Source organism: Terrapene carolina, unplaced genomic scaffold (genome assembly GCF_002925995.2).
Source record: "Terrapene carolina triunguis isolate 2854851 unplaced genomic scaffold, T_m_triunguis-2.0 Scaffold22, whole genome shotgun sequence".
NCBI classification, from domain to species: domain Eukaryota; kingdom Metazoa; phylum Chordata; order Testudines; family Emydidae; genus Terrapene; species Terrapene triunguis.
In genome coordinates, this window is record NW_020664373.1 from 11,832,352 (window position 1) to 11,849,165 (window position 16,814).

At 41.6% G+C, this 16,814-nt stretch overlaps 1 protein-coding gene across 2 annotated transcripts in view; it reads right to left on the bottom strand.

The window, feature by feature from the left end:
* LOC112108246 (sex comb on midleg-like protein 2) overlaps nucleotides 1-16,814 on the bottom strand; it is a 115,758-nt gene that overhangs the window by 58,445 nt on the left and 40,499 nt on the right. For both annotated transcript variants that reach the window (XM_029910864.1, XM_026648690.1), the window contains one exon: nucleotides 4,568-4,802. In XM_029910864.1, the coding sequence (XP_029766724.1) occupies nucleotides 4,568-4,802 (235 nt within the window). Of the gene's footprint in view, nucleotides 1-4,567; nucleotides 4,803-16,814 lie in introns of those variants that run through there.

Genomic DNA, 16,814 nt, shown 5'->3' on the forward strand with positions numbered 1-16,814 from the left:
ATTTTGATACCAACCAAGGCACCTTTATACTAGTAATAATTGCATCCACTTTAGGGGGTTATACTGCTTTCACTATATCTGGTCCTAAAGCAATATAGTTACAGTGGCACAAGCACTGTATTTTGAAACACTTTAAATAGATTACAGACCCACACAGAGCAAATTGCTGCTCCATGTTGGTTATCTCCCTCTCACAAAATTTGTAAGGTTCAGTTTTGGAGTACAATGGAGTGACATTTTAATAATACTTCATCTTTCCACCAGCGGATCTCAAAACAATTATTAACTGAGCCTTGCAACATAATATTACTTAGTAGCTGAGGGCCAGCAGTAGTGGAGACCCAATTTGTACTTGATATAAGATCAGTCTGTCCAAAAGTTCTCTGATGCCATTAGGTACTTGCATTTTTCCTGCATCTGGGAGTGTAAGTGAACTACAATACCGCCATGACCACCTACCCTCTCTTTCGCTTCTCCAGGAATACAACCAATTTTCCTCAGCACAATGCACAAACATCCAGATGGCTCTCTAGTGATTAACTCTGGACTTACTGTACTGAGTATTTCACTGTTGGATTAAGAGTGGGCTCCTCCTGGTGGTCTAGTGGAATATCACAGGTAGAAATAGATAGGGAGTCTCATTCTATATTTCTTAACTTTAGCTGAACAGTTACTTCAAGGATCCCAAGCACTTGTTTATCCATCTGCCAATGATATAGTAACAGAACAAAAATCTCTTTCAAAATATCCACCCAGTAGTCAGAAGCCCATAGATGAAGCATTTCCCAAATATTAATGTGAAAATATTGGAATACACAAAGTCCTGTAGACCAGGGTCAAGTTTACCAGGAATGTTTGGGGGGGGGGGGGGCTACTGGACATTTTTCTTCTTTTTTCTGTAAGTTACGCTGATCAGAGATAGAAAAGACCTACTGTGTTACACGGGAAAATACTGTGTGGTTAACTGTTGATAAACGCAGACCACTATAAAGTGGTTGCTTAGTAATCATACTTGACAATAAACCTAAGTGCAAGTGAGAATATCTTCCTGTTTCTTTCTATTTTGACCAAAGAAGTATTAATATTTATATTCCCTTTATTATACTTAGGGAATATATGTTAATGTGGTATCAAAAGTTTTCTCAGCATAAATTTAAGATAGTTGTATTCCCATGAGCGAATTCAGTATTGAATTATGAAGGTTACTCCTAACAAGTTCTGATAAAAACTTTATACCATATTCTCATATGTGCCACATTTAACTAGAATAGCTGTTTTAGGAGGTATAATTTTTAGGCAAAATTATGCATTTGTGTTGTTGGGGAAAAGGAAAGAAAATGTTCTCTGACTGGTTTATAAAATGGCAGCTCTTTAAATGTGCTTAGGGTCTTGGAAAGTCAGAATACAATCTCATCCAACTATATTCAACAGGCAACCTTATAGAGTAAAATACTTACTACACCACACTAAGTATACTTCACCAAAGCATACATGATACATTATAAGTATAGGAAATGCCACAGTAAAGTCAATACCACAGTACAGAAAATGTTTACTTTTTAAAGTGTAGTTATGGTTTAAAACAGGGTGGGTAACGTTTTTTAAAAATCATTTTGTATTTATATTAAACACTTAAAAAAAATAAAGCTATTTAGAATTATATTTGAAATTGATAACCTATATTAAAGCCTAAAATTATAATCTATTAAAGTTATTTAATTTAAATATAAAAAATAACTTTAAGCAGTACATGCCTGCTGCCAAGTTTTAAAGAAAGTCACACCACTGAACTGGTAGAAAATACTAGCTAAGCACCTGGAACCAGAGTCTGTTGAGTGCTAAACCAGTATTTGATAGAAGTAGAGTAGATTCCCGCAATTCTACCAGAACTTGATGGGACCCGACAACAAGTATCAGGTTTGGGTTGGGTCAGAAAACAATCTGAACCTCTGAGGCTCAGGTCAGGTCACCTCTGAAGTCTCTCTCTTGCCCAGGAGGTTGGCATAGTGGTGGCTGCGTGCCCAGTTCCTGCCGGCCACCCAGTCTGCCTCGTTGAATAGCATGCACTGCCAAGTGAGTGTGCTGCACCTCTCACTCCACAGAACACACACAGTGCAGCAGGGGGTGGCAGCCAACGGGATTGGGACAAGCAGCTGCCACCACCACACAGTGCAGCAGGAGGTGGCAGTGGCGCCACTAACTCAGGTTTGGAGGGAACGGTCAGGGTCAGGTTGGAAAATGACAACACTCTTGGGCTCAGATTGGGTGGATTTGGGTCTGGTTTGGGTCTGGGCCTGGGAAGACCTCTAATACAAAAAGAGTGACCTAGATTCACACATCACCACCATCATTATCGTTAAGTGAGCTCTGAATGCAGATCCTGGTAGCAATGTATGATTCACAAAGAACACAGCTTCGCTGTCAGCAGCAAGGCTGAGTGAGCCTTAAGGGGAAATATTTTTCCTCATAAAACTAGCAAGTGTGATTTGAAAATGACATTGTCAACTCAAGTTTAGTATTTTTAAGTAAAGCCTAAGAAGTCTCTCTTTTTTAGTTTTTTTGTTTTGCCTGAAGTGGTTTTGTGTCACAAATACTTCCACAAAAATACAAGCCTAAGGATGGGCTTATGCACAAACAGAATAGACAATGAGCGCTCTCCTCTGCTGCTGAGAGAAACTGCTCCTGCTATTAATCACCATCCACAGGAAGTGAACAGGAACCACTGTTTTGCTTTCTCTTATATTACACAATAGGCCATGACTACACTAGAAGCATTTTGCTGGAAAAGATATATTGATATACTATACCAGTAGAGCGCTCTGAGTGTGGACACAGCTTATATTGGCCAGCAAAACTGCACTACAGTAGAACCTCAGAGTTATGAACACCTCGGGAATGGAGGTTGTTCATAACTCTGAAATGTTTGTAACTCTGAACAAAACATTATGGTTATTCTTTCAAAAGTTTACAACTGAACAATGACTTAATACAGCTTTGAAACTTTACTGTGCAGAAGAAAAATGCTGCTCACCGCCCCATTTTTTTTTTTGTAGTTTAACACAATACTTTACTGTATTTGCTTGCCCTTTTGGGGGGGAGGGAGGAGAAAGGGGAGTGTCTCTGCTGCTGCCTGATGGTGTACTTCCAGTTCCAAATGAGGTGTGTGGTTGACTGGTCAGTTTGTAATTCTGGTGTTCGTAACGCTGAGATTCTACTGTAGTACAGTTTTGCTGGCCAATATAAGCTGTGTCCACACTAGGAGTGCTGTAAGCTAAACTAGTAAAAGCACAGATTTTCCAGTATTGCATCTACAGTAGGGGTTTTTGCTAGCACAGCTATGCCAGTCAGAGATCACACCCCTATACCTATACCAGCAAAACGCTCTTGAGTTTAGACCTGTCCAAATATGGGAGGGATTTTTTGGAAAGGAAACTATGGATATCTAAGTGTGCAGGAAGATTATGTGGGGAAGACCACCTCTGGAAGGACAGTAGCAAGGGACTGCTGGCTTCTGTAGAGCAGCAATAAAGAGTGTAGTGCGAAGTTATCAGTCTAAAACCAGGAAACACATACTACATTTGCTCCCATTCTCTGATACATATATTTGGAAAATTACTATCACCACATACAGTGGTACAGAAGTGTAAAAGAAAAAGGTTTGAAGCAATGTAGGCCCCTCTGTCTCCTCTCTCATCCAAGAGCTTGCCTAGACTAAGAATGAGAAAAGAGTGAATGAACATGCAGAGTGAGTGAAAGACAGAAAATGCACCCTCACTTCAGTCAGCCTACTCTTAAATTAGATAGAAAAGTAAAAGAGAAAAGAAAAAGAAAAGAAAGCAACAAAACACAAGCTGTTACTCCTTGAACTTTTATGGGAAGAGGCATTTAGGACCTTGTAGTGGCAAGAACATACTTTAAATGTATTTCATTTTGCTTAAAAAATATAAATTAAATTCCTGTGGAAATCATTTTGAGTTTGTCAGTTTTTAGAATTATTAAAATTTTAAAAAGACATCTCCCTTTTCTGCAGCGCACCTGATACACCAGAGACCCAAATTCAGGAGCTCCATGCAAGTTGTAAGAAATGTTCCTTAGAAAGCACTTTGGGACTCTTCTCCACAATTGAAAGTAATGTAGAGCCCACAAGGTAATGCCATAGTTCTCTATAAATTATGGGGTGAAGGAGGATAAATATTACGTTAATCTACTTAATTTATGTGTAACCCATCAAGCAGTCACTGAAAAGGCCATGAGGGATCTGTCCCTCCTCGTGATTAGTGGGGGGATTCTGGGAAGAGGGAAAATGTTTTGGATAGTAGAACTCATACTCAAATTCTAAATTTCTCTATCCATTCCTAGACACAGTAATACACAAAGTGGGGTCCAGCTCATTTACTCTCTTTATTAGCTCTTTTACTTAGCATTTATCCTTCTGCTGTTAACATTTCGCTTGAACCATTATTTCAAGCAACACTTGCCAAGAAAACAAGATAACACTAACCATAGGAGAGCAGCATCTTGTGGATTACACATACCATGTCATTAGTTCAGAAACATTGTTTCTTACCGAGTGGCGGCTGGAGCATTCCCCCTTTCTTTTCACAGGTCCCAATTGGCTGTATGTCAGAGGAATCCACAAGCCTCCAAAAGTCATTTTTGTTGTCACTTCCATCAAGCCGCAACCTTAATCTGGCACCAGAGATTCCAATTACTGTAGCTATACACACTGAGGTAACATTGCGTGGGTCGTGGGCTTCCAGTTTCATACCAACTTTGAAATCGTTGCTAGGTGGGATCCTAGACTACAGGAGGGGGGAGGGTAGGGGGAAAAAAAGATATTTTTCTTATTTTTGTCTCCCAGATTGAAACAGATTCAGACAGATACCATGAAAAGGGTTGCTAAATATATTGGACAGTTATAAACACACAGCTTCCATTCATCAAGACATATAAAATGCTGTTATACTTATCAGTTTATGAACTTTAGTCAGTGAAAAAGGATGACTACAAATAATTGACAGGCTTGTATTGCTTTCTAGCAACACCTGAGCAAGATGCTTGGCTGCCACGTTGCTGGAGAGCTCGAGTCCAAAGCCTCTCTCCCCCAAACAGCAAAATCCTCAGGTTTTTAAGGAAGTGTTTAATCAGCCAGTTAGTTTCTGTTGGCTTAATGGCTTTGGAATTCTAGACTAGCATGATGACTCTGCCAGCAGCTGATCTGCTGTTTTTCTTTCCTGTAGTGCAGAGTCAGAAGTGAGGAGCAGGTGGAAGTCTCCCTGGTAGTTCAGAGAGCAATTGGTAAAGAGTGGCTCACCAAGACAGGGTGCCTGGGTTAGTCAGAGTGTGGTTGTTGCTGGAGTACTCTTTGGAGACCATGTAGTGCTAGAGCACTAGCAGTTGGAGCACCGACAGCCCTTGCCTAAGAACGGCACAGCTGAGGATCACTGTGCCATGGCACTGCCGGACTCCACAAGAGGGCAATGATTATATTGATAATGGTGAAACATATTACAATGATTACCTTCTGGCAAAAGAATTACAAGTAATTGTACCCATGATGTTTCAAAAAGGCATTGTGAATTAAACAAAATTTCAATAAAGCCACTTTTAAGAACTAGGGTGGCAACCGCTGTGGAGGCTTGGTATTACTTCTATATCAACATGACGAATTCTCAGTAGTCAGAAGAACAAACATAGATGAGGAGACCAAGGGTCATTCGGTGAAAGTGAGAATACAAGAGGGAAAGAACAATGAAAATTGCCATTAGATCCAGACTACCTACCTGATGTGATATAGTAGCTGAAGAAATATTAAGATTTATGGCATGAGGTACGCTACATTCATAACAAAAAGTAACAGATAATTATGTGTTATTTGTATTACAGTAGTACCTACAGCAGTGGTTCTCAACCTTTCCAGATTACTGTACCCCTTTCAGGAGTCTGATTTGTCTTGTGTATCCCCAAGTTACACCTCACTTAAAAATTACTTGATTACAAAATCAGACATAAAAATACAGAAGTGTCACAGCACGCGGTTACTGAAAAATTGCGTATTGTCTCATTTTTACCCTATATTTATAAATCAACTGGAATGTAAATATTGCACTTACATTTCCGTATATAGTATATAGAGCAGTATAAACAAGTCATCGGTATGAAATTTTAATTTGTACTGACTTCACTAGTGCTTTTTATGTAGACTTCTGTACAACTAGGCGAATAGCTAGATGAGTTGATGTACCCCCTAGAAGACCTCTGCGTGCCCCTGGGGGTGCACGTACCTCTGGTTGAGTACCACTGGCCTAGAGAACTCAAGCAAAATCAGGTCACCACTGTGCTAGGCACTGTATAAACACAAAGTAAGAGACAATCCCGCCCCTAAAGAGCTTACATCTAGATAAATAAGATAAAGGGCAGAAGAAAGGAAATATCCCCATTTTACAGATGGGAAATGAAAAGAGAGAGAGAGAAAAAGTGATTTACCCAAGGTCACATAGGAAGTCTGTGGTAATGTTGAGAACTGAACCTAGATGTACTAGGTCCCAGTTCAGTGACTTCCTCTCATAGAGTTGAACACACACACAGAGGAAGTGTCAGCCACTGGATGCAAAGATGTAAGCACGCATCAGTTTTTGGACTTAAGACATCTGTATCATCACTTCGCCCGTTCTGGTAATTGGTCTTTGATACTGGCTCAGTGTTTAGCATACCGTAAATTAGGAAGAAGAGAGGAGAGGAAGATCCTTTAAGAAATTTCTGTACCAGGAAGGCAGGGATGATTGATGCATGACAACGGCACAGCACTAAACAGGATTTATTAACCTAGTAGCGGTCCATTGAAGATCAGGATCAATCAGGTCCAAAGCTGTGAGGGAGAGGGAAGACCAGAGAAATTGTATTCACCCCACACAAAATATGTATCCATTTAAAATATCTATCTATTTAAAATGGACAGGTGTCAGTCAATGGTAGGAACTGTGTCTGTCCAGCCTGACAGGAAAAGTGTGATGCAAGACTTACTAGGATAACAAATGGGGGTTGCATTTCCTGCCCCCTTTGCCTTTCTGAAATTTTAAAAATATTGAAATCTTGGGTTCTTGCTGTGAGTGCAGAAGCACTGTTTGAGACAGACACCAGATCAACAGCAGGAGCCCTGAAGGAGCCATCAGACTCTGCACAATAAAAAGACAAGAGATATTCAGTATGTGGAGCCTAGCATCTGTCAATGTAGCATTCAGACAGCAGGCTGTCTGAGAGGAGAGCCCAGGCATATTAAATTTAAAGGGCAATTCAATGTCAGGATATTGCTTGTCAAGCTGTTATTCTCCACAACTGTGAAAGTCAATTTAAATTGAAAAGTTAGTGGTTGTTTTTTAAAGAGAAATTGGTTTAAATTGCAATACTTGGGGGGGGGGGATATTAAAAGATATCATACATAATATTTATTTTTGGCGTTATGGTAGCATATGAAGCCAACTGAGATCAGGCCTCCATTGCTCTATGTGCTGCACAAACAGATGGTAAGAGATAGTCCCTGCCCCAAACAGGTTTCAGTCTAAACAGACAGGACAAAGAGTGAGAGAAAGGGATGCAGATTTCCGATAGTTAGAGAATTTAAATAATTATAGAAAATAATGATTCTAAAATAATTGTAACCATTGAGTCTAAGGAGCACTGGCTTACAAATACCTTTATCTTGATTTAAAACCTATTTTATTGGTTTCTCACTTATTTGTGCATTTTGAAGTTAATTAAGTATCTTGTTGGCCTGTGCATTAGAAAATTATTTGACTGGCCACCAGGGTTTACTATTAGCCCCTTCCCTTGCATTACGCAAAGTGATGACACATTCACAGGCTTTCTATTCTTTTGTATATTTAATTGCAAAAAAACGTAGTTAATGCAGAGCTGAGGTTGTTTGGTGGTATGTCATCCCCTTGCAGAACACTGAGTTGAGCAAAACTCAAACTTCTGAAACCCAGGAAACAGAATTAAGATTGCCCATGCACCCATATCTTTGCCCTCTTTCAGCACTGCCCCAATATGCCCCATTAACATACATACCTTTACTCTGTGAACCCCACAGTTGCTGAAATATACAAACTCGTCACCTCCTTTTGCAACCCATTCCCTCTCATCCAGAGGATTCCATCTAACACTATTAAAGGACAAAAAGGTGTGTGGGGGGGAAGCGGGCGCAGGTGAAGACAGTTGCCCACATCACCTTCCCTCTGTTCCCCAGGAGCTGGCAGTAAACAATAGGAATAATTTGGATACACTTCAGAGGCAGTCAGTGTGTTTGGTGTACCTACATTGAATGGTGGAGGCAGTAGTTGGGCCTGCTTCATAAAGGTGTCTCTCTGATATGAGGACATGTGTGGACTACTTTGAGGTGCGTGACAGAGCTGTGATTACCATATGAGGAGATCTGTGTTTTTCACTCTCTCATGTGTGTGAGGAAAGGGAATTGGTGCATGTGTACCTTCAGAATCCAGTACGCATCATTTCTATGCAGAATATTGTATGTTATATAGTTAGCAGGGCACAGGGCTTTTATTACAAAGGCTATTGTCAGTGGTAATGTGGAATATAAGAGGATTCTAATGCTTTAATGATGGGTACGTGAAAGTGTAGATTGAGATGGTATCCTGTGGGTAAGGGTAAAGGAGCTGTTAAAGGCTGTGAAGTAGTTCTCACATTGTACATGTGTGGTACTCTTTCTGGGGAATTGGCTCAAAGTGTGAGTGTATGCTAGGATCTGGCACCTCCTGAATCTTATAGTGCCAAGGGCCAGCGTGAATATGTGTGTACTGGGGCATTGCTCAAAGATGGTAGAGGAAAGGGGTCATGGGCTACCTTCCCCCCTGCTTTTTGTCCTTTAATAGCATAACATACTCTTCAAGTGGATGACAACTTTAAATCTGTGTTAACGGTGTTTTTTGCCACTGAATTACCTGTTCATAAAAACTAGGAAAAGATATGTTGTTGGTAGGAGTAAGTAGTAATTAAGGCAGTTGTACTTATCATTTCCTGCAATTTGCATACTGAGCTACTCAACACTCGCCTCCCCACCCTCCCCTTTCATAGATTCATAGACTCTAGGACTGGAAGGGACCTCGAGAGGTCATCGAGTCCAGTCCCCTGCCCTCATGGCAGGACCAAATACTGTCTAGACCATCCCTGATAGACATTTATCTAACCTACTCTTAAGTATCTCCAGAGATGGAGATTCCAAAACCTCCCTAGGCAATTTATTCCAATGTTTAACCACCCTGACAGTTAGGAACTTTTTCCTAATGTCCAACCTAAACCTCCCTTGCTGCAGATTAATCCCATTGCTTCTTGTTCTAATTCTTAGAGGCTAAGATGAACAAGTTTTCTCCCACCTCCTTATGACACCCTTTTAGATACCTGAAAACTGCTATCATGTCCCCTCTCAGTCTTCTCTTTTCCAAACTAAATAAACCCAATTCTTTCAGCCTTCCTTCATAGGTCATGTTCTCTAGACTTTTAATCATTCTTGTTGCTCGTCTCTGGACCCTCTCCAATTTCTCCACATCTTTCTTGAAATGCGGTGCCCAGAACTGGACACAATACTCCAGCTGAGGCCTAACCAGCGCAGAGTAGAGCGGAAGAATGACTTCTCGTGTCTTGCTCACAACACACCTGTTAATGCATCCCAGAATCACGTTTGCTTTTTTTGCAACAGCATCACACTGTTGACTCATATTTAGCTTGTGGTCCACTATAACCCCTAGATCCCTTTCTGCCATACTCCTTCCTAGACAGTCTCTTCCCATTTTGTATGTATGAAACTGATTGTTCCTTCCTAAGTGGAGCACTTTGCATTTGTCTTTGTTAAACTTCATCCTGTTTACCTCAGACCATTTCTCCAATTTGTCCAGATCATTTTGAATTTTGACCCTATCCTCCAAAGCAGTTGCAATCCCTCCCAGTTTAGTATCATCTGCAAACTTAATAAGCGTACTTTCTATGCCAATATCTAAGTCGTTGATGAAGATATTGAACAGAGCTAGTCCCAAAACAGACCCCTGCAGAACCCCACTCGTTATACCTTTCCAGCAGGATTGGGAACCATTAATAACTACTCTCTGAGTACGGTTATCCAGCCAGTTATGCACCCACCTTATAGTAGCCCCATCTAAGTTGTATTTGCCTAGTTTATCTATAAGAATATCATGCGAGACCGTATCAAATGCCTTACTAAAGTCTAGGTATACCACATCCACAAGACTCGTTATCCTATCAAAGAAAGCTATCAGATTAGTTTGACATGATTTGTTCTTTACAAATCCATGCTGGCTATTCCCTGTCATCTTACCATCTTCCAAGTGTTTGCAGATGATTTCCTTAATTACTTGCTCCATTATCTTCCCTGGCATGAAAGTTAAACTAACTGGTCTGTAGTTTCCTGGGTTGTTTTTATTTCCCTTTTTGTAGATAGGCACTATGTTTGCCCTTTTCCAGTCTTCTGGAATCTCTCCTGTCTCCCATGATTTTCCAAAGATAATAGCTAGAGGCTCAGATACCTCCTCTGTTAGCTCCTTGAATATTCTAGGATGCATTTCATCAGGCTCTGGTGACTTGCAGGCATCTAATTTTTCTAAGAGATTTTTAACTTGTTTTTTTTTATTTTCTCTTCTAAACCTACCCCCTTCCCATTAGCATTCACTATGTTAGGCATTCCTTCAGACTTCTCGGTGAAGACCGAAACAAAGAAGTCATTAAGCATCTCTGCCATTTCCAAGTTTCCTGTTACGGTTTCTCCCTCCTCACTGAGCAGTGGGCCTACCCTGTCTTTGGTCTTCCTCTTGCTTTCACTGGGCTCCACCAGCTCTGCTTCAGCACACCTCCCTAGCCATGGCTCCAACGCATTCACTGCATTCTCACGGCAACCCGGCCCCCTCACGACATCCGTACCCAGGCTCCCCCACTGTGAGCAGGGAACACATATCCCTGAAGTCTGCACTCCTTGGTACAAGCAATCTATTGCCATTTCTTTCCTCCCTCCTCTAACCTAACTCACATGCAGTGCCTGGAGAGAAAGACAACTATGTTACAATGGAAAGGTGTTCATGGTCATGTTTCAGAATGGTTGGAGGGAGGAGTTTGTGGCAGAGCTGGTGAGAGAAATCACAGACAGAGTTTTTGTGCCAAAATACAGACAGCTTTCTGTTTGAGAGAAAGATCTACTGACCCTTGTCCAACAGATGCATCCCATCTCCAAGCAACAGTGAGGTGTCAGAGCTTCTATACCATAACAGTACCACATTTCCTGGTACACTCTCCATATATATACACTCAATATATAATCAGTAGTATGTCTAAAGGTGCATGTGTCTTATTAACTCTGTTTTCTCCTAGAGCTCCAGGAAAAAATCACAGCCAGTGTGGAACCAGCTGTCCAACACTATCTGTGATTTGGGGGGGCGTGTCCTAACTATAAAGGGAAGGGTAACAGCTCTCCTGTGTACAATACTATAAAACTCCTCCTGGCCAGAGACACCAAAATCCTTTTACCTGTAAAGGGTTAAGAAGCTCAGGTAACCTGGCTGACACCTGACCCAAAGGACCAATCAGAGGACAAGATACTTTCAAATCTTGGTGGGGGGCGGAAGGCTTTTGTTTGTGCTCTTTGTTTTGGTGGTTGTTCGCTCTTGGGACTAAGAGGGACCAAACATCAATCCATGCTCTCCAAATCTTTCTGAACAAGTCTCTCATATTTCAAACTTGTAAGTAACAGCCAGGCAAGGCGTGTTAGTTTTATCTTTGTTTCCTCAATTTGTAAATGTTCCTTTTGCTAGAGGTTTTACCTCTGTTTGCTGTAACTTTGAACCTAAAGCTAGAGGGGGTTCCTCTGGGCTCTTTGAATTTGATTACCCTGTAAAGTTATTTTCCATCCTGATTTTACAGAGATGATTTTTACCTTTCTTTCTTTAATTAAAAGCCTTCTTTTTAAGAACCTGATTGATTTTTCCTTGTTTTAAGATCCAAGGGGGTTGGATCTGGACTCACCAGGAATTGGTGGGGGGGAAAAGGAGGGGGAATGGTTAATTTCTCCTTGTTTTAAGATCCAAGGGTTTGGATCGGTGTTCATCAGGAAATTGGTGAAGAAGTCTCTCAAGGCTACCCAGGGAAGGGTAGTACTTGGGAGGGAAATATTCTGGGGAGGAGGTAGACAGAGTTTCCCAAATGACTCATAAATAATTTCGGTGGTGGAAGCAAAACCAGATCGAAGCTGGTAGTTAAGCTTAGAGGTTCTCATGCTGGTCCCCACCTCTGTACCCTAGAGTTCAGAGTGGGGAAGGAACCTTGACACCTGCCTACGGTCTGCTGGGACTCTGGGCCTGAGGTGCACTGTGACTCGGGGCTTCAGCCCCAATCAAGGCTCTCGGGGACTAGCACTTCAGCCCAGCAGGGGACACAGGGGGATTCCCAAACATTTATTCAGCTCCAATCTGGTGCACCTGAATTTAAGCCATGACAGTGGCAGCCCGGCTGCCTGGGGCTGACAGCCAAGTATCTCCTGGAATGCTACCTACCACCCCAATCAAAATCTAAAATGGCACCCCTGGGACACAGACCCTGCAATTACAATGTCCACAATACCACCCAAGCTGCTGAGGCTGCATGTTCCCTGTCTTGGAAAAACTTCTTCTGATTGGCTGTTTTTTCCCTTGCTGCCAATCAAGGCTGCTGCAGGAAGCAGGTGGTGCTCTCTGCCCCTGCCCCGCAGCAGGCGCCATTTTTACAGGAGAGAGGAAGGAGTTCAGTGGCTTGTGGCAGCTCTGCTCTTCCCTTCCCTCTACTATTGGGACAAGGAGAGGGTTCTTGTGCCTCTCCCTCTTCTTCTCTTCCTCCCTGCACCCCTTCAGCCCTGCCTGGAATCGTGCTGGGATTCAGGGCTTCGGAGCAGTGAAGAGCCCCAAGAACTGCAGGAGAAGCAAAGGTGAGCCAAGGTACTCCCACCTCTGGTGCTTTCGACGTTTAACGGCACTGTGTTTAAAAATAGCGGGGGGGGAGAAAAAAAAAGAAAGTTGACACTGAAAACCGTTCATTTAAAGAAAAGTGGACCGACGCTTACTATTTTGTCTTGCCACAGCATCGAAAGGGTCGACCAGGAAGTTTAATTTGAACAGAGACTGTGGCTATTGTTGAAAGTGGGAACATCAAATGGCACTATGAAATTAAGCACATGGATTTTGACCACAAATATCCAATGGGTTCCCATTTAAGAACAGACAAGACTGCTTCATTAAAGGACGCATATTTTCAGACACAAATATTATTTCAAAGGCTACTTGTGCTCAGGAAAAGGCATCTGAAGCTTCATTGAGGTGTGTGGTAATGGAAAAACACAGGAAACCTTTTACAGAGGCGGACGTTATTAAGCAGTGGATGGTTACTACAGCTGAAACCCTTTTTGCAGAGAAGACAGACATTGCTGACCCCTTAAGACAACTGCCAATCTCAGACACAACAGCTATTAGGTGCGCTGAGATGATGGCACAGGACATTTTCAAACAGTTGTGTGAGAAACTGAACATTCAAAAATTTTCCATGGCAGTGGACGGATCCTGTAATACCAGGGTCACCGCAAAGCTAGCACTGTATGTCCTTTTTCTGATGAAGAGAAATTTGGGGAGGAGTTGTTGCCCCTTATACTGCATAACAATCGCAGAACAGGTGAGGAACTGTTTTGTCTAATGCAGGTTTTGACATGACACAGATTGTGTCAATTACAACAGACGGTGCTCCTGCTATGATCGGTACTCACTGAGGGCTTGTGAAATGTGTGCAAGATCTGAACCCCAATCTGATTTCCTGTCACTGCATAATCCACCAAACTGCGCTTTGTGCAGGGCTTAGCTATGAGTATGCTAATATAATGTTAATGGTGATTAAACTTGTCAATTTCCTTCGATCAAAGTCATCACTGCAACACAGACAGTTCAGAAGCTTTCTTTCAGAAGTATCTGCCGATTACGATGACCTGTTGATTCATAATGACATCCACTGTCTGAGCAGAGGGCAAGTACCAAGAAGGCTGTGGGAAATTCGAGTTCATGTGGAAGAATATCTACATAATATTCTGGGGGGGGGGGGAAGGCAGAAGAGCTACATGCATTTTTGAGGGATGGCAGAAGCATGAGCATCCTGGCCTTCCTTGTTGATTTAACAGGCCATTTAAATGATTTCAACTTAAAGTTACAGGGGCGAAATCGCAATGTAGTGGATCTCCACAGCAGTGTCACTTAATTTGAAAACAAAGTCTCTTCAAAAGTGATTTGGAAACTGGGGAGATGCTGCATTTCCCCACGTTGCTAAGCTGCCGGGACACTGCAGATGGCATCATCTCTGGACAGGCTTCTTCAAAGCTTCCAGCAGAGGTTCCAAGAATTTGAAAGTGTTAAAGATAACTTCCTGTTTGTAAGGAACCCATTCGTGGTACAAGCAAATGGTACTTAGTGTGATCAAACGAAAGCATCCTTTCCAGATGCTGAAAAAGCAAAACTACAGCTAGAGCTTATTGAATTAGAAGTGGATGAAGTGCTTAAGATGCGGCACACAAACTACATCTGAAACTTTCTGGACAACCCTTATGCTTACACACGTAAGGAAGGTGGCATTTCACAGTTTGACTATGTTTGGCTCGACATATGTGTATGAGTCAGCATTCTCAACAATGAAGAACATTAAATCACATAATTGCTCCATTCTGACCGATAATCATCTGTGGAATTGCCTCCGTCTTGCCTTGACTTGAACTCACTCCAATCTTCAAGGCCCTTGTCCAGCAGAGGACCTGTCACTTTTCCCACTGATGGCAAGTACTATAGTTATACATTATTCACGTCTATTTTATTTTAAATTTGTATTGCTGTATAAAATTACATTTTCAGTAGTGATACCACAGTTTTAACAGGTGTTTCACAGTAATTATTCATGATTCTTTTGCTTAATACATGTGTAGGTGGGTTTGTATTTGTTATTGGAAAGACTTGAATCATAAAAGATAAAGAGTTCATGTGTACTAAGTGTTATTTTCTTTCAAACTCTGATGCTTATGTTAAATAAACCACAAAAGACTAAACATATTCAAAACTTTTTATTTATCTATTTATATGCAGATATGCCTACATTACAATAACTGTATTTGACAAAACTCATTCAAAACTTGAAACAGTTGTCTGAAAGTGTTTTTAATGCGAATATTTGCATTTGTTTGACATTTTATCTAAGTACTTTCGCAAAGCCTCAAATAAATTATATCTTTCTTGGAGGTTATTTTTAGGTTATACGGTGATTTGATTTGATTTTTATTTAATGCAGTAAATATATATATAAGCAATATAGGCACTGGGTATATTTCAGCATTGTATGTGTTCGTTGAACAAGGGCACTTTGTGGTGTGAAAAATATTTCTCTGGAGGCCGGACCTTGACTATATCTTAACCAAGAAATTTGGACCTTGACAAAAAATAATTGACTACCCTGGTGTACTCCTTGCTCTCACACAAACTTCTGCAAACTCATGATCAAGGAATTGCCTAGAATCCACACAATGATAATTCTGGCAGCACACATTTCTTTTCCCTCAGCGGTCAGGGTACCTGTGCTGTCAGCTCCAACCCTACATACTATCTGTGACAGGTTCGGTCACAGAGACCCCGTTGGGACTGTCACCTGACATGCTGGAATTACCTCTGAGCCCGTTTTCCACTACCAACTTGGGACTCCAGAACCCTGCCTTGTTGAGACAGAAACGCTAGTCTGCTGCAACACAGACCTAGGTCTGGTCCACACCCCCAAAGCTGCAGACTTTAACCAAAAACTGCTCAGCAAGTCACCTATCTCCAGCACCCAGATACCCAGCTCCCAATGGGATCCAAACCCCAAATAAATCCGTTTTACTCTGTATATAGCTTATACAGAGTAAACTCATAAATTGTCTGCCCTCTATAACACTGATAGAGAGCAAACACACAGCTGTTTGCTAAGAAGGCCCAGACTACTTAGTCTGGGCCCAATCCTTTCCCCTGGTATAGTTCTTGTTAGTTCTAGATCAGGTGGTAACTAGGGGATTTCTCATGACTGGCAGCCCCCTTTGTTCTGTTCCACCCCCTTTTATGGCTTTGGCACAAGGCGGGAATCTTTTGTCCCTCTGGGCCCCCACCCCCCCCTTCCAAATGGAAGGTTTAAGATGGATTCCAGTACCAGGTGACATGGTCACATATCCTGTGAAACCCCATTACTCACTGCTGGCACCCACGTGTACAGGAAGGCTTACAAGTAAACAGCACCACTATGATGGTGTCCTCTGAATAGATATGTGGACAGAGTTGGCAACGGGCTTTGTTGCAAGGATAGGTTCCTGGGTTAGGGTTTTTGTTGTTTGTTATAACATTCAAAAACCAGTCGGAGAACACTTCAACCTCCCTGGTCACTCAATTACAGACCTCAAAGTTGCAATACTCCAACAAAAAAACTTCATAAACACACTAACGAGAAACTGCAGAATTGGAATTAATTTGCAAACTGGACACCATTAAATTAGGCTTGAATAAAGACTGGGAGTGGATGGGTCATTACACAAAGTAAAAACTATTTCCCCATGCTAATTTTCCCCCCTACTGTTACTCACACCTTCTTGTCAACTTTTGGAAATGGGCCATCCTGATTATCACTACAAAAGTTTTTTTTTCTCCTGCTGATAACAGCCCACCTTAATTGATTACTCTCGTTATAGTTGGTATGGCAACACTCATTTTTTCACATTCTCTGGGGGG